The 26,220-nt window shown below is 44.6% G+C and overlaps 1 protein-coding gene across 2 annotated transcripts in view; it reads right to left on the bottom strand.

Moving 5' to 3' along the window:
* Positions 1-26,220, bottom strand: part of ATP8A2 (ATPase phospholipid transporting 8A2) — a 653,147-nt gene that overhangs the window by 36,537 nt on the left and 590,390 nt on the right. For both annotated transcript variants that reach the window (XM_050766819.1, XM_050766821.1), the window contains one exon: positions 19,552-19,656. In XM_050766819.1, the coding sequence (XP_050622776.1) occupies positions 19,552-19,656 (105 nt within the window). The remainder of the gene's footprint in view (positions 1-19,551; positions 19,657-26,220) is intronic.

Raw genomic sequence — 26,220 nt, 5'->3', positions numbered from 1 at the left:
CAGACCCTTCTCAGTCGCCAACCTGTGACAAGTCTCCATGAACTGGCTGAGCTGCTTTGTAGCTGGAGCTACAATTTCATTTTCTGTAATCCTGTATAGATACTTATGACTTTGTTTCTTCTGGTCAAGCAGTTGGGCTAAATATATGAAAACATCTCTTGAAAAATCCTGCATCATCCAAAATAAATAAACTATCCCATAGTCTTTAGCCAAAGGTGAATGTGACTAATGGATTTGCAAGTCAGTCACACAAAGAAAGCCAAAAGTGCAGCCATTTTTCAAGGGAGGCCACACCTGGGGAAAAGTTCTTTGTGGAACAAACGGGACCCATTCCACGGTGCCTTTTTTATTTTTAGTTGTGTTACTGTTGAGATTGAAGGTAAATGGAAAGGAAAATTAGCACTCGGTTATCTGGTGCTGTGTGAAGGCTGTCCAGATCAAGACCCAGGCCTATCATCTGTGTTGCTGTGGGCTAAGAAACATGACCCCACCCGTGCGTGGCTGGTGGCTACAGATGGTCTTGGCAACATCTTGGATCCTCTCTGGGCCTTGTGTTTAAAGAGGAGGCTTCATGGTGGTGATGGGGAGTGAGGCAACGGCATGCTGACTTGGCCAGTGTCTTTCTTCATTGCTTCAGTGCAGGGTTTACTTAAAACTGATCAGCACATAGACAATGCCAAAGGGTCCTTCACAGGTCAAGAACCTTTCCTTCTTCCAGGCAGAACAGCTGCTAAACCTGCCCAGTACTTCTGGCAAACCCTTTCTTTTAAAACCGCAACATGAGATGACTGGCGGCATTGCTGCTTGTGGGTATGTTCCAGTTGGGAGAACAGCTGTTATTGGAAAACTTCGCCTGGGCTCCACGAAGTGAGGCTGTCCCGACAGGTCTGGCTAAATTACCTTTCTCGTGGTACCTCGCCGTCTACGAAAAGATGGACGGTAAGCAACGATGGGAGGATGATGTGAAAGACATGGTAAAATATAACAACATCCGGGGCGCAGGAGCTGGAAGCCACATTTCCCTGTCCTTTCTCAATGGAAAAAAAAAAATTGGGGCTATGAGTTTTTTAAAGAATGAGCTGAATGTTTAAAATCAATTATTTACAAATTATTACTTGGCCTGTCTCTAGATCATCTGTAAAAATTATGAAGTAAAAGCTTAAAACCGCAATTTATCTCCAGTGTCTGATGACTGCAGTTCCTCCTGAATGGATAAACAGTACCGGAGAATGCTGAAATCTAGGAATGAGGTGCACCTCTGCCTCTGGGAAGCAATGCTTTTCTAAGGTAAATAATGGTCCTTATTCTTTACAGTCTTGGTAGGAATGTAAAATGGTGTAGCCATTATGGAAAACAGTATGGAGATTCCTCAAAAAATTCAAAAATATAGAATGGTCATATGACCCAGCAATCCCAATACTGGGTATATACATCCAGAGGAGATAACATCAGTATGCTGAAGTGACATCTGCATTGCCATGTTCACTGCAGCATCATTTACAACAACCAAGATACGGAATCAACCTATGTGTCCATCAACGGAGGAATGGATAAAGAAAATGTGGTACAAATCCACAATGGAATACTATTCAGCTATAAAACACGAAATCTTGCCATTGGTGACAACAAGGACGAACCTGGAAGACATTACATTAGGCCAAATAAGCCAGGCACAGAAAGACAAACACTGCAAGATCTGATTTGTATGTGAATCTATAAAAAGTCAAACTCAGAAACAAAGAGGAGAAGGGTGGTTACCAGGGGTTGAGAAGTGAGAAAAATAGTAAGAAGTTGGCCAAAGGTATAACCTTTCAGTTTTAAGATGAGTAAGTTCTGGAGAGCTAATGTACAGCACGGTGATTATAGTTAATAACAATGTATTGGTATACTTGAAATGTGCTGTGAGTAGATCTTAAGTGTTCTCTCCACACACGTGAGGGTAACTGTGAAGTGATGGATAAGTTATTTAGCTTGGTCGTGGCAATCATTTCCCAACGTACACATATAGCAAACCATCTGTTGTACACCTCGAATATATACAATTTTTATTTGTCAATTATACCTCAATGAAGCTGAAGAAAAAAAAAAAGAATGACAGTCCTCAGTGGGTTAGTGAATCCTCTAAAAATCAAATGCAAAATGAATGCACAGGGAGATAGCACATTGCTCTTATGAGACTCTCAGAGGCCTGAAGGAGACATGTGAATATTCTCTCCGACATCCATTTCTTCCCTCCTTGTTGAAGAGCATGTATAGCCACAGTGACACCCCCGCCCCAATCTTCCTACACGGATGGGTTTTGGTAATCCAAGTCTAAACCAATTCACCGTGGTATTTCCCGGACTGTAGGGATTGGCTCAGGGTGGTCCCGGCAAGGCGAACAGTAACTTTGGTCAGTTGGTTGTCAGGGGCAAACACCCCCTCTCCACTGGTGAACAAGGATGCCCATAGTCCCCATTACTTTGGGTCACCTTCCTGTTATTTCCACAAGGGCCATGGACCAGACTCAGTATAAAGCACTGGGGGCAAAGTGAAAAGATGGAAGGAGACTGGTGGGTCTCTGATAACATTCTGGCGAGGGATCGATTGACCACGACTGCCCCTGAGCAGGACGTTCCAATTAAACAAGCTAGGTGCTTCTCCAATCCTGAAGATAAGTTTGAAGTGGGGTCTCTGGTATTGGCAACTGAAAGCATCCTCTATTGACATAAGAGTTATTTAAGAACCACTGGCCCAAGGACAGACTTTAAGGAAGCATGAGTATATGCGTGGGGCGACAGCAGGGAGAATGAACTGAAAGGAGATGGAGAAGAAAGAACGAACTTGGCTCTTTATTTTGGCATTCTCACCTTGAGATATACACCTTGTGGTTATTTTTTTGTGTGCCTTTTGGATGTAATTGATAATAGTAATTTTAGTTTTATTCTCTTTTCCATTCTTGTAACCAGCATACACTATTTCTACTAAATAAACAGCTACCCAGTAGGTCTTGTATAACAAACCACATTCTCCGCATTAGCAGTGCTCTGGGGATGGAGGGTACTTTACGGTCAGCCCAATGTAATGTCATTCTAAATTTGCACATTTGGTTCCTCCATTCTTATGTGTAAGACGGTTGTTAACCTACAGCTTTTCATTTCTCCTCCAAAGGGTGTGTGTGAGGCCAGTGTAAGAAAACCTTTCTCTAATGTAAATTGTTCTAGAGTGGGGGTGAGAGGTGACTTTCCAAACAATCTCTAACGAAATATGTGTGTCCTAACACAGCCCTGCATGAGAGAGGAATCCTGGTGACACATCCCTTTGTTTCTGCATGGTCATGCTGCCAAGATCTTGATAAAGCAAAGGCCAAGTGGCAAATGTTCTCTACTCACAGGCTCTCATTCAATAACTAGTTCTTACAAGTGAGGCTTTTGATGACTCTCCGTGGCTTACAGAATACAGCCTCAACTTCATCACAGGTCTTATGATTTGGCCTTCACTTACTTATCCAACCTAACCTCTTTTTGTTTTTGAGATGGAGTCTCACTCTGTTGGCCAGGCTCCACCTCCCGGGTCAAGCAATTTTTGTGCCTCAGCCTCCCAAGTAGCTGGGATTACAGGTGTGTGCCACCACTTGGCTAATTTTTGTATTTTTAGTAGAGGCAGGGCTTCACCATGTTGACCAGGCTGGTCTTGAACTCCTGACCTCAAGTGATCTGACTGCCTTCGTCTCCCAAAGTGCTGGGATTATATGCATGAGCCACCAGGCCCAGCCCCAACCTACCCTCTTAGCACCTTTCTGGACTCTCAGCCTCATCATACCAAACTTTTCATTATTCCCAGATAACTTTTTTTTTTCTTTTTTTCTGAGACGGTTTCTTGCTCTGTCACCGAGGCTGGAGTGCAGTGGTGTGATCATGGCTCACTGCAGCCTGGAACTCCTGGGCTCAAACGATCCCCATGCCTCAGCCTCTTAAGTAACTGGGACCACAGGCACGTACCACCACACCTGGCTAATTTTTAAAAAAACTTTTGTAGAGATGGGGGTCTCCTTATGTTGTCTAGGCTAGTCTTGAACTCCTGGCCTCAAGTCTCTCTCCTGCCTCGGCCTCCCAAAGTGCTTGGATGACAGGTGTGAGCCACTGCACCCCAGCTCCAGATAACTCTTTACATCAGCTGTGTCATTCTCGTCCCCTGCTTCACTACCTGCTCTGTAATTCTAATCTTCCCTGGGCTCTCTGGAATGTCACTCATCGCTTTATTAAAATGCTTTTCACATTGTGTTCTCATTCTGTGTCTACCATTTGTCATCATTACCTTACTGTTTCTCTGTTTCTTCGCTGCTTCGCTTGACCTCTGGCAAATCGTAAGGGTTTGATACGTGCTTTTGCCTGGATTCGCATCGCCATAAAGGATGACAATAAATACGTCTTTCAGTTAACAACTACAGGAGAGGAACCATGCCTGGAAAATTCTCAGAAGCCCTAGTTTGATCCAAGTTGACCCCTGAAGATTAAGAAGAAAACTCACCAAAGTTCTCTAAAGGAAATCTACTTTTAGAACATGATTCTCTACAATAGGATATGCCTACTCACAGGCATTTAAAAAAACTTATAATGCTACTTGCTCAGCAGGTATTATGTGTGATTTTTTTTAAGGATTAGAATGTCAATGGGTAATGGTTTGTAGAAGACAAAAACGGGTGCATTATGTTCGGTGCTGCTCTCAGGTGGGCGAACAAAGTTTTGGGGGAACAAATACAAACTCTACTGCTAACTCTATGATCTGGTTTTTCATGTGCTGTTGTAACTTCATTTTCTTTTGCTGTTGTTCTTCATCGTGTAAGTGAATGAGAAATGTTGCTGAATATATATCAGTTTTTAGGAATGTAAAATTATTTTCTGGGGACACTGTCATGAAGGCAGCACAGAAAATCAAAGCAAACACACAGAAGGTGCGTCCCAGAGCCTACACAACATTGCTAATTATGTCATAAGTTGGACTCACTCTAACAGAGCTACCAAAGAACTAAAGTCAGAAAACATGAAACCTATGCATGGTATAAACTGCTGTGTTCCAGAAAGAAGCAAATGCAAGAATAATACATTGACACAAACGAAGTAAACTTGATGGAATGACGTGGTTATATCCTTTGAGAATATTACATAAAAAGGAAGAAGAAAAAGACATCCTATACGGAACACAAAGAACAGAGAATCTGAGGCACGTAGATGAGGATGTCTGCTACGCCTAATGGAAGAATTGCCTGAAGATCCATAGAAAGAAATTTATTTACCCGGAATCAAATGGTGCACTTTGTAGATATTCCTTGCAAAACTGTCCAGTTACAAAGATTAATAAATTGTTTTTGAGGGCATAGGTGTATTTCCATTTCCAAGTATCAAAGAAACTAAAGTGAAAAACCTTGAGGACACAGCAGAAATGTTATCTCCAGCTGGCCGCACTGCAATCACATAGTGTATGGGTCCAAGAAGCAGAGGCCAAAATGGAGCAGAAATGTGTGGCCACTGCATTTCTCCGGGTTATCAAATACGAAAGCTCACTTGGGTTTTATTTTGAAATGTCATTGTGTCTCAGATGCTCCAGTGCACAGAATATCTTTAGATGTTTGATCACAGAGTACAACCAGTTTGTGCAGCGACATGGCAGCAAGCTTGTGTCCGACCCAGCCCCGGTGTCTCTCTGCTTTTGAGTGCTTTCATGTCTGCAATCTTCTGCATCATGTGAAAGGCACTGTGCATAAATTGGGAACATGCAAAAGGAATTTGTCTCCAGTCTGTGACAACTTGGACAAGTCTTCAGTTTTCAACAGATTTGTGAGGATGGTGAAAAGATGATAGCTTAGACAATAAGCCCAAAGTTCCATATGACAAAAGTGTATTCAGCCGGTTCCTGTCCTCAGTTCTTTTTTAAAAAGCAAGTGCTTTTTGAATAGGTGAGACAGAGCAAGAAGGGCAAAAGGTCTGGGCGACAGATCAATGCTTTGAGAAACAAAACCACCATCATTCTAGAAATACCTTAAGAATCTAAAATTTCTCCCATCTAAGATCTTTGGGAATTTCTGATGAACCAGCCAAAAAAATAGATATGGGAGAACTAAAAATTTTTGATTCCACTAGTAATGAAAAGTTGTATTTATCAGTAAACTCAGTGAGGACATGTAAAACTCTTAAATTATACCTTTAAAATCATTAACATTTTAAATTCCTCATTTTATGTTCCAAAAGTAAATGTATAATATTAAATAATTAAATGTGCCTTACTCTCTCAAAACTGTCTATTCTTAAGAAAGACCTCACATTTTTTGAAGAACGTATGCATCTGGATGTTGTGACTAAATTAAAATATAAAGTTAATGCAAGCTTTTAGGGTTACAGTGCTGTTTACTATTCTTTCAGCCACTGGTTTTTAAAGTGCATTTTTCATACATTGAATATTTTTAAAACATATTTAATTAGTATAAGAACATATGAATTGTTTCATATAATACACATAAAATCTTAATATATTGAAATCCACAGATATTTTCAAGTTAACTTGCTTCTGTCAGGATCTCAGATTAAATAAAGGTTCTTATTTTTGGTCTTACAAATAGGTCACTGATTAGTAATTAGTAATTGTAATTACATATTGCTATTTTTCAAACAAGCATTCTTACGTGTCCGCTCACATAAAATAATACTGGCAACTAGCTCATTCTCACAAAGTATATTACCTGATCCATGTTCCTGTCTGCATAAGTCAGTCACATAAGAAGAGAACAATCATCACACGAGGCTATTTTGATTTCAGAGAGAGCATGTACACAAACTGTTGGTTCTTTCTTTATATGACTTGTATATTTAAGCAACAGTTAAATATAATCAAGAACAAAAATGAGAAAGTCTGAGGTCACAAGGCAAACTATGAAAACACAAACTCGGCAACTAATCTTTATCCCTCAAGGCTTTTCTCAACACAACCCAAAACAAAGCAAAAGTAAACTAAATACAGAGATGATATAAGGGAAACTGTCTTCCCTAACACTCACTTCTAATTTTTATCATTTTGAAAAATCACCTCATTGCTAACGCTAATTGACTTTAAAACAATAAATGTCTTAACTTGAACACACATCACAAATTCATCCTAACAAATATTTTGTGTATGTTTTATATACAGTATTGAGGTTTTACTTAACTTTTTATTTTTAGAAACCAGGTCTTGCTGTGTTGCCCAGGCTGGAGTGCAGTGGCTGTTCACAGGTGTAATCACGGTTCACCGCAGCCTCAAACTCCTGGACTCAGGTGATCCTCCTGCCTCAGCCTCTTGAGTAGCTGGGAATACAGGTGCGTGCCACTGTGCCTGGCTAGAGATTTTACTCAGTTTTTAAATCTGAGAATGGGATTTTATGGCTTTTAAGTGCTATGGCAATCACACATTCTAAAAATTTGTGTCATGTATGTTCCTTGCTTAAACTCCTCCCACGGAAATGTTTCCTGGTGGCTACAATTCAATGCCTTGCTCACAAACGCCCGTGTGATCTGGCTCCTGCTGCCTCTTAGATCTCTTAGATGACTTTGTCATGCATTTCCCAGGCACTGGTCACACCGAGCGTCTCTCCCACTCCCCCTGCAGGCCTTCCTATCAAATTTTGGGGCCTGGAACGTTCCTTCCCCAGACCCTCTCTTGGTTGAGTGCCTGTTTAGGTCTCAGTTTAAAGATTGTCATGGCTCGGAAAACATGATCATGAGCACTGTGAACTGAAGGAGACTGAGAGGGCCTCAGAAGCAAGAGGGTTGCTCTGACCCTCCCTACCCTTCAGTGGGAAGCATGGTCATGAAGGAGCTCCCCTGAGAGGAGGTCTGCGTTCCGGAGCGGTCCTGCCCCACCCCGAGCGGGAAAGAGGGCTGCAGAGAGGGGCCCGCAGTCCCAACAGACAGGTCTTGCTGAGTTCCCCACGCTTGATAAATTACCCCCTTTTTGTCCAATCACCTTTTCGCATGACTGTCCGTTTTTCATTGGCATAAAAATACATACGTTTTTCCCTGGGTCTTTGGGTCTTCACTTCTGAAGGCTCCCATATCGCATAAAACTTTGACAAGTCAGTCTGTTATGCTTTTCTCTGATTACTCTGTTGTTACAGGAGTGTCAGCCATGAGCCTTGTAATGCATGAGGAAAAGACATTACTTTTTTCTTCCCTGACACTGTCATCTTAGGAGGCTTCCCTGACTGCTCCAGCCCAGCCATTCACTGCCCATTATGTCGTCTGCTTCATTTTCCTCCTAAGAGCCACCACTCTCTGTCTCCCACTACCAGGTGAGCCCTAACGCAGTAGGAATTCCCTCTCTTATTCTAGGCCGGGGTCCGGCCTGGCACTTCCTCCGCTTTTAATAAATGTCAGTTGCATGGATACATAAATGACTCGCCCCACATTAGGCCAATCACTGGTTCTATTTGCTATGAGGCCAACATGTTTACTCATTAGTGACTGTGAAGTCCCAATTACCACCACCTAAGGGGCCTTGAGCCAATCCTAATTGCCAGAGAAAGAGAATAAACACTGAATAATCATATTATCACTGCCCTATTAGAAAAGGAAGACTTAACTGGGACTCACTGAATCACTAACAATCCAGGCTGTGTGACAGTCAATCACGTGTCCTGGTCTACAGAAGAATTTCCTCTTAGGGACACCAGCCTGAGACCCATGCCAGGTTTTTTTAAACCCAAGAATAATTTTTTTTTCTGCTCCTGTTAACAGAGAAACGTCTCCAAAAATCCAACACATCTATTGCTAAATGCAGTGATTCCTGCTACAATGACCATCTCTTACTGATAACTTTTACATATTCTCCACGTTCCTCTCAACCACAAGGTCAATGATGTCATTCACCCGTGATCTAACGGGACCTTGACTGGCTTTCCAAGGGCTGGCTCTAGACACAGAACTAGTGTACCTTACCACAGAGACCACGTCAGGGGCCTGGGAGGACACGCTGTGTGCTGTAGTGTGCAAAAGCAGCCATCAAATATGACTGGAAAACACCCAGCATTTCTCCCCAGGCTTCTTTCCCCCTCTAACAGTCCAGTACGTCCCGGGGATCCAGCAGTTCTCTCAGATGCACTACAAAGTCATTTTAACCCTGAATGCTGGGGTGCCTGGGAGTCTACACTTCTTCTCTACGCCTTTGTCAGAACTTAGGGAGAGGTTAGTCAAGAAATGAACAGTAGAATCCGGTTATTCTCAGATAACATCTAACTTGTAACTCAGTTTCAGATTGGGTGAACCTGCCTGTTTGTTTTCAGGCTGGAATGTCTTACTCTCAGAGATCAGTCACAGTTGGAGGTAGGCAAAACGGGAAGCCCAAGGGAAAAGCAAACAACTCACCGATAACGCAGGAGAAAAGCGATTAGCAAAGAGATCCCAGACCCTCCTGAAGAACTAATCCCTGCCTGGAATGTATAATGTCACTATTCAAATTACGCGACCTATACAACGGCAATTTTTTTTCTTTTTTTTGCAACTCTGCCTTTAAATGTTTCTGTTGCTGCTCAAGTGGGTTAAATAAAACTATTTTTCCCCAAAAGGGATTAAAATATTTCCTTACCACTTAAAAAGGGAAACAGCGAGCTGTCCACACTAGTTTTGTTCGGAACGGACAATAAATTCATCAGTAAAAATGGTTCTTGAAGAAAAGTCTTGTTGGCAAATACAGAAAGTTGACATGGAACTAATTTAAGTCATAATTCAAAAAAGGAAATGTACTCAAGTCATCGTGGAAATACAGCCTGAGGCTGTGTTACCAGCAAACCACTAACACCGATGGTTCCTCCAGGCTTACCTCCCTCCCTCACGAGGACACGTCTTCCCATTTTCTCTCCAGGCATTTCCTAAAGATGCCGCACTCTTCATCACAGCACTGAGCAAGCAGCTAAGCTCCTCATTAGATTTCTGATACAGCTGTAGCACCGTTTTAAAGCTGAACAAGAAGCTTAATAATAAATAACATCTGGTATTTAATTTTAAAAATTTCTAATTATTAAACATCGGTCCATAAGAACAACAACAACAACAGGCTCTTGGAATTTAACATTCTTAAAATAACAGAGAATCAATTATTTTTAGTTGACACAGGCAGCTTAGGCATTAACTAAATGCTAATGAGGTGTTTTACTTTCTGAAGAGTTTATTTGCCTCCTCCTCTCCTTCCTGTGGATGCAAACAGTCCCCAGAAGCCCGGCTGGGTCACGCGGGCAGCCTTTCGGTAATTTCCTGCCCCATTCACTCCCTTTGTTCCACTAATGCATTTCCTGACCTGTCCCGAGTATTTGTCAGCAAGGCGAGAGCTTCCACTGGCTTTGCCTGGGAGCGTCCTTGGCTCTCCAGCTGTTCTCCTAAGAACTCTTGCTGTTGTCTCAACTAAAATGTTTGCGGCATTAGGCTTTGCCCAAGGTTCTTCGCTCTACAAGATTAAATGCATTCAATTAATTTCTTTCATAGACCATACTAGGCTCCATGAAGGTGACTGTGGGTGGAAATTGGCTTCTTTAGCAAGGCTTCTCTTTTCTGAGCCATATCAAAACGTGAGCCACGGCTGGGAGCCGTAGTTCAAGCCTTGAATCCTAGCACTTTGGGAGGCTGGCGGGGGGGGGGGGGGGGGGGGGGGGGGGGGGGGGCGGGGATCATAGGGTCAGGAGTTCAAGACCAGCCTGGCCAAGAAGGTGAAACCCCGTCTCTACAAAAAATACAAAAATTAGCCGGGCGTGGTGGTGGGCAACTGTAATCTCAGCTACTCAGGAGGCTGAGGCACAGAATTGCTTGAACCCGGGAGGCAGAGGTTGCGTGAGCCAAGGTCGCGCCACTGCACTCCAGCCTGGGCAATAGAGCGAGACTCCATCTCAAACAAACAAACAAACAAACAAACAAAATGAGCCTCTCTCACGCACTCCTTTCCCTGTATTTGCTCTGAATTTGTCCACTGGTTTGGCTTCAGCATTTCTTGGGGGGGGGGTGGGTATGATTTCTCTGCTTGGTCCATGTTCTTCCTACATGGAGGGATCTAAAAGTCAACAACGTGCAACTACAATTCTCTAGCTTCCTCGGACTCTGCACGAAGCTTCATCAGCCAGCAGACTGTGACCCTCTTCATCAGACCCTGCCAGAAGGTTAGCACCCCTCCTGGTCTGTCTGGGGGCTCCGTGGCTTTCCAGTCTCTCTAATAAAGACGTAATTGCAAATGCAAGCATTTGGGTGGCTCTCCATGTCTTGGCTTGGTGGAAAGAGGCCTGAAGTAAGAAGATGCCGGTTTGCCTCTCTTTAGTTGGGTGACACATGAGGACAATGAGCAGACGTGACTCCATCTCTCTGAGTCCTCATCACCTTTTCTGCACATGAGGAAACTTTCATTTGCTGCATGTGGGGATCAGTGTTATGATTAAAAACAAACAAACAAACAAACAAACAAAAAAAAACTACAGTGGAGCATAATGAATAAATCCATGGCATTAAAAACCAGGAAGACAGGTCTCGGCATGGTGGCACTTCCCTGTAATCCCAGCTACTTGGGAGGCTGAGGCAGGAAGATGGAGCAAGTCCAGGAACTCAAGCCCAGCTTGGGCAACCTAATGGGGCCCTGTATCTTAAAAACAAAACAAAAAAACAAGAGAAGGTTCTCCAGATTCGGAGGAACTTGAGGAACACAGAAACCAAATGTTATGTGTGAACCTTGCCCAGATCCTAACACCAATCAACCAATCCGAAAAAGGCAGGGCTGAGGCATCCAGAGAGTCTTTTTATGGACTGGGTGTTTGACACCAAGGAATTATTATTCACTGGTTAGATGTGAGCATGGGGACTGGACTTTCACATTTAATAACATGAACAAGCATGTTGTGTATCACATATGTTATAAAGTCTCGTGGAATGTTTAGAGATGCCCCCTAAAGCGTAGGTGGACTGTCGTGATGCCTGGGATTCGCTTTATGTTTCTGGAAAGAAAGGCTCTGAGCAGAAGGGGCGAGATGAAGCAGAATCTTGATAATGATTGGATCTGGGCAATGATTTCATAAGACCTTATTGTGCTCATCTCCCTACCACCGTATATGCTTGAATATTTGAAGAATGAAAATAAAACTTGTAAAATGAGTGTTTTAAGGGAAGCCCAGGCTGCCATCAGCACAGCAGGGAAGCTGGTGACATCAGAGAGTGTGTCCTGAGGTGGACGGCATTTGTTCCCAGGACAAGGCCTGTCTTGCTGCCCCTGAGTAGCCCATACGTGGTCCAGTGCTTGGGACACAGTGCGACACTGTCACATAAAACCAGTCAATCAAGAAGGGCCAAGGGTAGCGTCAACCACAGAAGGGCACAGTGTGGGGAGGACAGGGGAGGTGGAGGCTGAAGGTCGTACACGTCAGAAGAGAAGCAGAGGCGGAAATCACTGTGGCTCTGGTCTGCACTGGCTCAGCAGGTGGTGGGCTGAGGGCAGAAGGTGGCATGATGAGGCTGCGCTTCACAAAGGATGTCCTCAGCTGTGGGACGGTGGGTGAAGAGGGACGGGCACCACAGCAGGGGACCGGGGGGACAACTGCACAGATGCTGGGAAGACGTCGAGACCTGGCACCCAGGGATGCTCAGGACACGAGGGGACAGTGCGGACACCAAGAGGGAGTCTGCAGTGTGGGAACAATTCATCCCGATGGAGCAGGAGACGCTGCAGGAAGGGCTGGTTATTGGGAGGAGTGGTGAGGGCCGGCATAGACGGTACCGACAGACCGCAGCTCAGATGGACAGGGCAGGCCGGCCGGAGACCCTGGGGCAGAAGGGACAGCCTGGGCTGGCTACACTGTCCTCTTCACAAAGAGGAGCTCCTTGAAGCCGTAATCCAAAGGCTGTCTTGAGGAGACCACAAGATTCAGAACTCACTAGAGTTTCCCCCGAGCCCCCATCCAACATTCACCATGACCGATCGTCCACACCGCTCCCACGTGCCTGGGATTCTGTTAGATTCTCCCTTTTACCTCAGACTCGGGGGCGCACCCCGACGAGGCAACTCGGAGAGCCTGCTGTATTGGCATCTTCCCCAGGCTCACATGTTAGATGGTGAACATGGCCAGTGAAATGTACTTGTTATGCAGCTTTTCAGTTAGGGGACGCTTCCTGAACATCTACATATGCTATAGATTTAATCTGCATTATTTATTTATTTATTTTGAGACGGAGTCTCGCTCTGTCGCCCAGGCTGGAGTGCAGTGGCCGGATCTCAGCTCACTGCAAGCTCCGCCTCCCGGGTTCACGCCATTCTCCTGCCTCAGCCTCCCGAGTAGCTGGGACTACAGGCGCCCGCCACCTTGCCTGGCTAGTTTTTTGTATTTTTTAGTAGAGACGGGGTTTCACCGTGTTAGCCAGGATGGTCTCGATCTCCTGACCTCGTGATCCGCCGGTCTCGGGCTCCCGAAGTGCTGGGATTACAGGCGTGAGCCACCGCGCCTGGCCCTAATCTGCATTATTTATTTAAACCTCCAAGCAAATGTATGATGAGAAAACTGAAGTTCAGAGAAGTGAATAACCCAGCCAAGGCCACACAGCTAAGCTAGAGCCCAGCTCAGGTCGTCCGTCTTCACCGTCTGCACTCGTTTCTCTGCTTCATGACAGAGTCGTGGAAAAAATGCAGCTGGAAGGAAAATAAATCTCCACCAGGTGCTGGAAGCAGACATTTGCCACCTGGCCTGGAGAGGTTTGCTGAAATGATGCCCTAATTTCCTATCCTTTTGGCTAGCAAAAAGCCAATAATAGGTATTTTAGGAGGAAAGCGTGGGAGAGGTGGGGCGAAAGCAAAAGGAAGACGCACCACACGTGCACTGCCAACGGCCAGTACTGTGAGAAAACCGATTTCCTGAAGTGACAGCGTCCTAAAGCAGGCAACGTCGTAGTCCCATGCAAAAGGCCAGCGTCCCTCCTGCCTCAGGCTGGCTCAGCGTCACGTTCAGCCTGGCAGTGGGACTGGTTTTGACTTAGAGGTGTGATGATTCCAAACAGCTTTCTCAATGCTGTTTTAAAGATCAAAGGATTTCCGTTAAAGATCAAAGCATGGCAGGTATTTCTGAGTTGAGTACTCACTCAGAATGCATTGGGGAGTTTGTGTTGTTTAGTTTCTTTAATACGACTGGTTTTCAAAGGAGCACTCGAGAGCACTGCCTGGAGTGGAGGAACAATCTTGGGTTTGTTTGAAATCCTGCTGCTGTGCTTCAGGCTCCGTCCCTATTCTTCGGCAGAGAGAGCTCCATTAGGATCCCTGGCCACCTGTCCAAGGCTGTGACCAGGGCCCTGTCTGTTTAGAGGCAGCCTGGATGAAATGGAAGCCGCAGAGCAAGCGGCCGCGGCGCCTGGGCGGAGGAGAGAGTCAGGTTTCCCTCCTGAATTCCCTGGCGGTGATGGGCCGTCCAGATTACCCTGGGTCACAGGGCCATGCACACATGTTCACAGAACACAAAACTGAAGGGAGACGAGGCGATGGCTCGCCAGAAGGTTTAAGACCAGCCACACAGCTACCTTCACCAAAGTCACAGCGTAAGCTACACCCAGGGAAAGCACTTAAGGGGAAGATAATCCACCGCCTTCCTGGCGAAGGCAGGGGCAGCAGTTGGGTCTGTTTGCCCTTGACAATGGAGAAAACCAGCCCCGGGCCCACCCCACCCCACTCCCACCCCACTCCCACCAACTGGGATGAAGGCAGTGAAAGGCGATCTAGAAATAGAACAAGCTCTCCTTGTTTATTCAGGCTACGCATACCTCAAAAACTAGATGTTTTCAACAAATATATTCCCCCTTTTCTTTCTTGCTTGCCATTGTACCTAAAATATTACGGGGCAACCGCTTATCTCACTCCAAAATACATTAAGGAACAAAAGTCTGTCATCTTACCTGCTGTCATCGGTTTATGTTATATCTGTAAAGGTGAGTGGCCAAAGATAGATTTTCTTTCACCAGGAAAGAAATTTGCATGGCTTACACTTCAGGAATAAAGAAGGGAAAGATATTACCAAGACATTAAAGACGAGGAATTTTCTTCCATTTAGCTCCTCGTTGTTGAGACACTCAGAATAACGATATGCAGGGTAGACTATTTCTTGTGCGGTACGAGGGCTTCCTGCTTCCCCGGGTAGGGATTACTGGGAAGAGTTTGGGAAAAGGTATTCGGATCAACCCAAATCGTCGCATGTGTCCAGTGTCTATGAGGTGCACAAACACCACATCGTGAAAAACAATCCTTCAAGAAGAACAAACTAAAATCAAGACACACATTTTTATTTACTCCCTAAAGCACTTTCTTCACTCTGCTTTTGGATATCTAATTCCCTCATCTCACCCTTTCTCATTATCTGCTTCTTCATGAGAACAGGCTTATTAAAGTATCAATTCCACAGGTTGATTCTGGGAGACAAGATTTACTAATGAGAAAGTGCAGAAGCGTGTTCATGACAATTTAACTTTATCAAAATAGTATAAACGTATGGGGCTTAGACAAGTTCAACAAAATGTTGGATGAAAATATTTTATTGAATGAATACAAGGCGCAGAGAGAAACTTAGAATCCCTGGCTACAATTTCAAAATTGTAATTGTGAATTTGGCACAAGAGGGTTTTCTAAAAAGATTAATGCAGAAAGACTTTTTTTGTTCTACTTCCTGTGATTACATTCCTAAGAAAAACTGCTAGAACATTTGCCAGTGACTTGGACCTGGGTTTCAGAACCTGGCAGAATGTCCCTTAAGGGGCCCTAAGCAATGCTGTCAGGACTGAGCTGAGTAAGCCCCTGGGGTTAGGGATGCTGAGGACCCCCAGGGGTGCCCCGGCTTGGCTGGCACAGGACGGCAGGAGAGACGGCGGGCTTCAGGGAGGACGGGCTCCTGGCCTGTGCATCTTTGCAAGGATAGGATTTGCTAATCTTACATCACAAATGCCTCTCCATGTGTGAGTCTATGTTAGCTGTACTCTTAAGCAATGAGATAAACTGTCCCTCCCTGGAGGCCCGGTGACTGACAGCATCTCTCTGTGGCCACTTTGTGCACATGTGACACACGAGCTGACACACCAGGCGCCAGTGTGTCAACTCATCTGGCGCTGAAGTCACTGTCCTTTCCTCACTACCACCGCACTAGACTTTGGTATTGCCAGCCAGTCAGTCAGCAAATATTGACAGAGCTTCCTGTGCGGGTAACAGCTAGAGAGATACACAAATCAGCTGACAGATCAGAGGAGGGTAGGAAAGAAGGAACAGGGAGGGGTGAGAAGAGACAAAAACACTCAGGACCCCTCAAAGAGGCGGGGTCTATAAGATCTTTAGAAGGGAGGACAGAGCTGGAGAAGAAGCCTCTGCCCTCCACCCCTCAGGAATCTAAGCAGGTGTGAAAGAAGAAAGCAAAGGTGGTAAAAGAACAATTGTGAGGCAGCTCAGGAGGCCAAGCAGGACAGCACAGTCTCCGTGCAGAGAGCGGCACGCCACCATCATTTAGTTTGCAGATGGACCACCCAGAAAATCTGTGAGCAATCAGAAGTGAGAAAAACAGATGGGAGGAGGTTACTGAGGAGGATGAGCTGCAGAGTCCCCAAACTATGTTCTGGCTAGGAATTCCAGGGTAAAGTAAGATGCTGGGATAGAAGAAAAGGAAACGGTGCAACCAAGTGGGAGCATGCAGACCCACCCACGCACGTGTGCACACGCACACACTCACACACCATCACATGAACTACAAAGTGACATTTACAAGGAACCAGAAAATAAGACTTTTAAATGTAGAAGGTAGGAAGCCACATTTAAACTCTTATTTTCTGATATCCATTTGAACGTTTAAAAGTGAATTTTGAACAGGATCAGTGAATTGTAAAAATAACATTCGTTTGATCAACAACAAGCAAAAATGGGCTCACACACTCTTTCAAGGCTGACAGCCCACGACTCCCATCAATACAATTCAAGGCTGACAGCTCATGACTCTCCTGCCAAAGTGAAGGTGAGCCCTGACCTTTTACGCACCCGAGATGGGTCAGGCAATATGCTGCATTGTACATGTTTCACGAACCCTAATCCCCCAAAGAAAATATTAGCCTTCTTCTATGACAGATGAAGAGACAATCTCAACATATGAAATATCCTGCACAAGGCCTCACCGGTAGGTTGCAAAGCCAGAATTCAAACGCAGGTTCCGTATCTCTGCACAATGCACGTGGCCCTCCAAACTGGGTGGTTGGTCCCTGCACACAGTGTTGGACCTGAGCCTTGGCATGTGCCACTCCCTCTGTCCAAATCAGATTCTCGGCAGTTCTGTCCATTCAAGACCCTCCCATCCTCAAAGGCCTGTTGTTCGTCCATCTCCAACATGAAGCCTTTCTCGATTGCTCCAGCCAGATGACCCCTCCTCACATCAGAACAAACACGCTAAAGCACATTCTCACACCACATTGTATGTAATGTTTTCCTGTAAAATGTTTGAAAGGAGTTTGAGAATTTTGCTCTGAAATTTTCATTTTATTTAGAAATGACTTACGCCCCCTGAGCAATCATTGTGTAACTTGAGATATAAGAGAGGCTGCAAGTTGTTTCTAAGGATAATAAACTTACTGTGCTTACTAAACTTAACGGTTAAGAGGGATATGCATTTTACAGGGTTTTAAATATTTATTAATTTCATTATGCAGAAACGAAATTAATTTCCTGCTCCCTAACTTTTGGAGCCTATGAATATGTTTTTTTTTTTTCAAGTCTCAAAGAGCATGGTAGGTTCCTGAAACTCGAACAGGTTCTGAGCCCTACGCCTCGGCTGTCTGATGGATAGAACAGCCCTGAACAAGCCTCAACCACGCATAGTGGTTACATGTACATCTGCAGTAAAATCAGCCCCCATCCCCATGTATTCACAAACTTAAGCTTATGGAAGACAGTGCTTTTCGTCCTGTTGACTGATGTCAACAAGACTGATGTCTCTGACTCCTGAATATGTGACAGAAAGAAATGTGAGCGCACTTCAGACTGTGGACAGAGCACGAGCAAAGGCGTGAAGTCAGGTTCACACAGGGTATTGTTCTGAACTTGTCTGCCTGGAATTCTGAACTTCATTCCATAGAAAATGGAGAGCCCACAGAGATTTAGGACCAGAAGTGGACTAGCATAGCTGCTATAAAATGAATGCTGGATAAACTGACTAAAAAATAACTCTTAAATAAATACAAAACCACAACTTCAACTCTATGCCATCATCCCTTTCCTAAAATCTGTTTGAAATCGTATTTTGAAAGCCTCTCAAAATATTTGCATTCTCTTTAACAAAAAAAAATTGCTTTGTCTTCATTGCTCTAAAAGATGGTGCAAATAAACACAATATAAAGCAAAACACAAAGTCAGGATCTCTGTAAGTATTTGATTTCTTGATGTTTGTTTCATTAACAGTTACTGATTTCCTTCCAAGCATTTATAGGAGAGTTGTACTCAGAATGTTATAGCTATTCCATGTCCTTAATAGAACAATGGCTTTCAAGTACCCTGCAAATTGTTCTTAGGCCCAGAGAAATTTCCCTTGATGGTACATAGATTTTAACAGAATGCACTCTAACGACATTTTAACGTCTTGTGATGAAACAAAAACTATGCTCAGGCCCAGCTGTTCCTTGTGGGGAAGGGCAGGCTCACGTTCAGGAGGAATTAGGCGAGCAAGCAGCAGTGTCAGTTCCAGGAGTTCACACAATTCCTTTCACCCCCCAGCAGAAAATGTTAACACTAAAAACTACTCCCCCATGTAGATCTGCTGAAGTGGAATGTGACAAGGTTTACATGAATAACAACGTGCATTATTTCACACGCAAACCTTCACCGTAGATACTCATCCTTGGGTAGGATACTTGGGTTTGAAACCCAAAGGCCTGGCCGGGCGCGGTGGCACAAGCCTGTAATCCCAGCACTTTGGGAGGCCGAGGCGGGCGGATCATGAGGTCAGGAGATCGAGACCATCCTGGCTAACACGGTGAAACCCCGTCTCTACTAAAAAATACAAAAAACTAGCCGGGCGAGGTGGCGGCGCCTGTAGTCCCAGCTACTCGGGAGGCTGAGGCAGGAGAATGGTGTGAACCCGGGAGGCGGAGCTTGCAGTGAGCTGAGATCTGGCCACTCCACTCCAGCCCGGGCAAGAGAGCGAGACTCCGTCTCAAAAAAAAAAAAAAAAAAAAAAAAAAAGAAATCCAAAGGCCTGGCTTTAACTCCTCAGTGGTAATACTGCTAACCCTGGACTCTTCCACCGTGAGATAATTGGCCACAACGTCGACTTTCTGCACATGGGTTATTTAGTTCACCTCTAACCCCAGTAAAACCCCCAGTCTTACCTGGAGACTTCCAGAGATTTAGGTTTCACGTGGTCACTGAGAGAGTGTGATTTAAATCTGAGAATAACCAAAATTCTTAAACCTGAGCATACTGTGCTCCCATCGAAAACCATGATGAGAAAAAGAAACACAGGAAGGAAGAAGGGAAAAGGGCCGGGAGAACATGCGTTCTGTGCGGACTGGGACGGAGTTTCCCCACCTCTTTCCATTGCTATCCCGCAGCACCGCTTTTCCCAGGACTCGAGACTTGGTTTCCAGCTCCTGCACCTCCTCCAGCAATGTCTTTTTGCAGGTGTGCTTGGCTCTGTATTGAGAGGAAAAGACAAAAAGAACATGGCATAGAGACTCGACACAGCTGGGAAAGACAGGCCGTTCCCCTCTCAGGCCACAGCCAAATGCCCTTTGGTGGAGGCAGAGGCTCGGGAAGTGGCGGAGCATTCACAGTCTCCATGCATGGCCCGGGTTCCATCTCCACAGCCCGGAGGCATCCTGAGTGCCACAGACCAGACCTGGATCATGCACGTCAACAGTCACCCCCACCCCGCAAAGAACTGGAAGTCTGCCGAGGAGCCCAGCCGCTCAAAGACTGGGTGGGGTTCACGAAGACCCACGGTCTGCCTCTAAAGCATTTCTTGGCAGGAACTGAAAACTCAGAAGACACTTTAAACCCTCACCTCAGTGAACAGGCACTGGCTGCCTGGTCCAAGGACCCCAACTATAGTCAGAGATCCCAGGGGTTAGCAAGTTTCCTCCCTCCCTCTTTAGTGTGAAAAGAGCCACTGCCACAGCAGCCACGGGACCTAGGATGCTAGAGTGCATAGTCTGGATGCAAAACCATCGGCTTGAAATGTGGAGTCAACACAAATCCCGAGTACAGGTTTCCCATCTTCCTCTGGCAACAACTCACCATTGCAGTCCACACATGCAGGCCTCAGTGGCATTAATACAACGTATGAAATAACCCGCGGCCTGGACAGCCCACTCTTCTTGAATGGTAGGAAGAGTTCCCTCTACTCTTTTACTGATGAAACTAAGATGAATACCTCACAATAACTGGCTGATCTCAGAATCTTCATAAAATGGAAACTAAACAAAGCTAAAATTGAGCTACTAGTTGGAAACAATTTGGCTGCTAGTTGGAAACAGTCTAGGTGAAAAGACATTTAACAAGATACAGGTTATATAAGAGGGAAAAACCGTAAAGGGAAAAGACTCATAAATTAGTAACACAGCAGATTAAAAAGCTTCATATCAGCTTAATTTCAATATAAATACACGTGAGGATCCTGCTGGGTACTAGGACCCAAAGATAGAATGAGAACAAAAGCTGAGCACCTTTGCCCAGAAATGAAGACAGTGCCGTGGGAACATTCCGAAGATGTGGGCTCTTCCGGCAGAATCCTGTGCCACCTCACCCACCCTCCACCTTCAAGGAGAGAAAGCCTGTTGAGATAATGTGAGCCATCTCCCGACACTCCGAGTTAATCTATAATGGAGTATTAGCACTGACACTGTCTATGCCCCTGACATCCTTTCCCCCAAAGTAAACAAGGGAAAGCCACACAGGCTTTAACACAGAATGCCTTAATTCCATCAAACAGTGTCCTGAGACTCAGGATTGATAAAACACTGCAGTTCAAAGCAGAGCCTGTGGAATTTTAATTTAAACAATAAATGAGCAAACATCTAACAGTTTGCTAGAAAGGAGAGTCAAAAACGATGTTAAAATGTACCCTGTTCATTATTATGTAATATGTGGGGCCCCGAAAGTGGTCTTTTATCTCCCGGGCTTCTGGGGTTAGACTGACAACAAGGCCACCAAGTGCCTGCCCCGCCTGCCCTGAGCCACGGGCTTGCATGGGTCCTAGAACAGCCTGGTTACTATGAGCAGCATTGCTGGTTCTTCCAGGATCCCTCTCTCCACCATCATCCTCCCTCTCCCCTTTCCCCTGCACAGGGGTAGAACGGACCCCGTTGTTATTTTCCGGGCTGGGAGGAAATGGGGTTCCTAAGTGGGAGGCTGGAATAGGAAGGTTGGGCACTGGGAACCTACAGCTTAGGTCAGAATCCAACCCACTGTGGAAGCTGCCGGTTTTCACTCAATCGAAACACGGCCTTAGAGGGCAATGGTCTGAGCATCTCAGTGCTCCCAGGCATTGTGCATGCTCTCAGGGGATGAAACTGCGCCCATATTCAAGAGTTACTCAGCAATTTGATACTATTTCCGCTAGGCTAGCACCTGTGAGCTAGCCTGGGAACTTTGTCGCTATTGGAAAACACTAAATTGCAATGCTGGGGATGATTCAACTTCTCTTTCTGCGTGTATTTAATAGCACCTGAGTAAAGGGATGCTGGCAACTTAAAACCCTGTTCTCCAGCACCTTCATCTAATAACGCCTGAATTAGAAAAACTGATTCTCAAATCTCCCGTCTAAAGGCTACGTGTGAGTGGTCTAAAATTAATATGTATAGGTTATAAAGTCAGTTGTTAAGCATTAGCCACTGGCATGTCACTTAGGTCTCACCAGGAGCTGGGGTTTGGCGTGTTCTGAGCAGCAGCTGTGACAGAATAAGCCCCTTATCTGTAAATGGCTTATTGCCTAGTGGCCCAGGCTTGCTTCATCTAACCCCACATCGAGAGGCTGGATGAGCAGAGAAGAGACAGAGTTGGGGTGCTGGCTACTGACTCGTGAGTGTGAGAGTTGTCTGTGAGTTTTCAGATATACCTAAGGGTGTCTCCAGGTTCTCAGAGACTTTTAAAAGAAATAGATTGTTTTAGGATCTTTTTTTTTTTTTTTTTTTAGGATCCTTTTTTTTTTTTTCTGAAACTCTTTCCCTGGACTCTTCTTTTCTATGCAAGAATAGCAAGTCCAAAGGAAACGTTTAATTCTAAATGTGGATGGAAGCGTAAATATAACGTGCTGCAAAAGAAATTAGTTAAGTCAGAAAGTTAAAAGAAATCAAGGCCCATTTGTATATAGAAATTGCTCATTACCCCTTATTTCCATTTAACTGCCTATCTGGGATTATAATAAGGAAATGAAGTCATTCTGGAATTGGGGACTATATTGCTGATGTACAGTAAAATACAGGAGATACAGCTAGATAAAAGGAAATGGGTTCCTCTGTGTTCAGTGGCCTTGAGCTTATATTATTTTTACAAAGCAAGACTAACAAATTTCACCTAGATGAGAGTGGGTACATGGCAGCTTACCTCAGCATGCTGTCATCGGTAAACATTTTGGATGAATATAAGCGAAGGGATATTAAAATAGTTCTGGGCAATTTAAACTTCATGCTTCTAATAAAAATACTCATTAGCCAGGTATCACATATAATCAATCAATTATTTTAATAAAAGGTAGGTTAGTTTTGTCCCATATGAAAATTTGGTTAGCAGGATAATAGTGTAGGCATTTTATGGCGTGCCAAATCTGACTTAAGATAGTCTAATAACGGATCTTCATCCAGAAAGTCGACAGACCTCATGGAAAAAGTGATTGAATTACCTCATTCTGGTTCTCTTTTCTTACTCTTACCAGCTCAGGTCCTGAAATGGAAGCGAGAAAATGGGCAAAGAAATGGGGAAAATGTAGAAAGATGGAGCAACTCACTTTCTTCAGTGCTCACAGAAATATACTTGAAAAGGCAGGCCTGCGTTGGGCTGGAATTTAAAAACCTTTTTTTTCCTTCGAGACGGAGTCTCGCTCTGTCACCCAGGCTGGAGTGTAGTGGCAAGATCTCGGCTCACTGCAAACTCGGCCTCCCGGGTTCACGCCATTCTCCTGCCTCAGCCTCCCGAGTAGCCGGGACTACAGGCGCCCGCCACCACGCCAGGCTAATTTTTGTATTTTTGTAGAGACAGGGTTTCACCATGTTGGCCGGGCTGGTCTTGAACTCCTGACCCCAGGTGATCTGCCCACCTCAGCCTCCCAAAGTGCCGGGATAACAGATGTGAGTCACTGCGCCCGGCCTAAAAGTCCTTTCAAAAGAGAGTGATAACCACCAAAGTTCGGAACAAAATAAAACATCCTGAAGATGGGCCCAAGGCAAAATGAGAGGCCTGCAGCACCCCAGTGGAAGCTCTCCCAGCATCACCATGTACTGCCATCACAGCTGCCCCTGTGCCCACTCACGAAGGCACACCCCTTCTGGGAACCCCAAGGCGCATCACAGATATCGTGCCTCGGTAGATACCTGACAACTCAAATCCGATGATGGGTGGTTGGGGACAAGCAGGATTAATATTTTTGTTCAGCGCATGATAAGAAGCAGCCAACAGCGTTTTCTAAAGCTGCAATTCAGAAAGAGAAATCTCCACGAAGCACTGTAGCCTTCTCAGAGGTAAGTGACTCACAATAGGCCTTCTCTTTTTGCGAGAGGCCTCCGAATTTACTTGCCTCAAAAACAAGTATTTCGGGTTTGGAGAATAATACGAGACATGATATGGGCCTCACAATCAGAGGGAAAATGCGCCAATAAACTGAAAAATGTCCTGTTTTTGAGGAGAGGGGTGAGGGTAGTTTAGATATTAAATAGATGTTACAAATTGAGCATCTATGTGCTTTGGGCAAATATTCCAGCTGACAGCCAATATATGCTATTTTCCCTGCCCCCCTAAATAAAACAAGACAAAAATCCATTTTAGAAAGCACCTCTGGAATTCAGCAGGGGCCTTTCTGGCTCAGCCCAGAGCTGAGATGCTGTTGGCTCCCAGGAAAAGCTGAGTTCTGGGCCCACGGTGCCAGGTGCTGGGTGGCCGAGAGCTCCTGCTGCAGAGGGATGGCCCTCAGCCTCCCCTGCTTGCCCCTCCAGCACCTTCACTGCAGAGCCTGGGTTTATTCTCTGACCCAGTTGGCAAGCTCCTTGGAAACGAAGTGACTTTTACTCTTTCCATATGGTGAAGCTGGGAGTAGTGTCATTTGATTTATCCTTGTTAAAATGTAAATGGTGCTAATTTTATAGTGCCAGGGGAAACCAAAATCAAGTCCTGTTTGAGGGAACAGATAATTTGCTTTGTGGTGACAGGGAATGATTACTCAGAACGCACTGGAAAAGAACCAGAAAACGGACAAAGAGGCACAGATACTTTGTCATGTATAAACATTCTCTTTCAGATGGAAGAAAGAGACTATTGCTAAAGTCTTCGGCAAATATACAGTCTCAATAGAATCTTTTAATAACACTAATTTGACATAGCTGAATTAAAATAAACTAATTTATAATCATGTTACTAGTTTTCAATCACTGTAAACAGAAAAGGCCAGCTGATGTGGCCAAGACTATTCTCCATTTATCTAGAACTGATTTATCTTTGCAAAACAAAGATTTCGAACAAATTCAGCAAGGGAATAGACTGTGCCACAATTGGGACTATTGGTTGGAAGAGCAAAATAACGGAACTAACATTCTCTTTCTTTTCTTTTCTTTTTTTTTTTTCGAGACGGAGTCTTGCTCTGTTGCCAGGCTGGAGTGCAGTGGCATGATCTCAGCTCACTGCAAACTCCTCCTCCCCAGTTCAAGCGATTCTCCTGCCTCACTCTCCTGAGTAACTGGGACTACAGGCGCGTACCACCACGCCCAGCTAATTTTTGTATTTTTAGTAGAGATGGGGTTTCTCCATGTTGGCCAGGATGGTCTTAACCGCTTGACCCTGTGATCCACCCGTCTCGGTCTCCCAAAGCATTGGGATTACAGGTGTGAGCCACTGCGCCCGGCCAGAACTAATATTTTCTTATGGTACATCTATTAGATCAAGAAAATATTTTTTTCTGGCAGTAGTCTTTTCATTTCCGAGGATTCTGATTCTGCTATTTGCAGAACATGGTTTTACCAAATAAAATGGAAGTAATGGTAAATCAAAGGATTTAAGAAATGAGAATTAATTTTTCTAACAGTTAAAAAACTTAATGAACAGGAACAAAAGAAAAAAGAAAATCTATGTTATAATACTCTTTCCCCCTCTATCTAGGTCTGCATGAGGTATCATCGGTTGTGAAGATAATGACAAAAGGAAGACTTTTTCAAAAGCCATCCTTAACTGTCAGGCAAGAAAAATTCTCATTGAGTGTGGGAGGAACGGAGGGCTGAGAATGAAATCTGATGTCTGTTCCTGGAAGGTGTGGATTGAAGTCTCACTTCTCTATCTCAGAGACCCCAAATAATTGTGTTTTGCCCGAAGTAAAGCCGAGCTCGGAGTCTCAGTTTGCAGAGAAGTTGGCACCCATTTGTAGGAGAAACTGGGTCAAACCAAACCAAAACTCAGTCCCATTTCATCTGGAGCAGCCCCTCCTTTTGCTCATGGATGAAATTAAAATTGACATGACCTTGGAACTTAATGGCTTCTTCTACATTGTAAGAAGGTATCTTGAAAATGACATATTTTAAAACATAAAAGCAAAATTGAACATGAATGATCTCCTATTTAACCTACATGATAGTGCCATCTTTGTGACCGGTTTCCTCATAGACCTGTGAGCTCGCTCTGGAAGAGTTTTATTGAAAGCATTCCTACTCTGAGTTGTCTGGAAAAATGAAGAATACTTCGTTCTTGTAATTTTAAACGACTTACCTATACATAGCTTCCCTCTAAGCACGGGAAGTGAAGCCAGGCCATGTTTAGCACTGAGTTTATGATACGAAGAGAGATGAGTTTTGAGTCATACTTTCTCAATTGGATAGAATGGGTGTGTACTTAGAAACTCTGCCTTACAAGCAACTTCCCTATTGATCTTCACAGTTTCTCCCACGGCTCTTTTGTGTCTGTACTTTTTTCTTTTCTTTCTGTTTCTTTTTATTTAGAGGCAGGGTCTTGCTTCGTGGCCCAGGCTGGAGTATAGTGGCACGACCATAGCTCACTGCAGCCTCA

Source organism: Macaca thibetana, chromosome 17, assembly GCF_024542745.1.
Source record: "Macaca thibetana thibetana isolate TM-01 chromosome 17, ASM2454274v1, whole genome shotgun sequence".
NCBI classification, from domain to species: domain Eukaryota; kingdom Metazoa; phylum Chordata; class Mammalia; order Primates; family Cercopithecidae; genus Macaca; species Macaca thibetana.
This window is presented reverse-complemented; position numbering and strand designations above follow the sequence as displayed.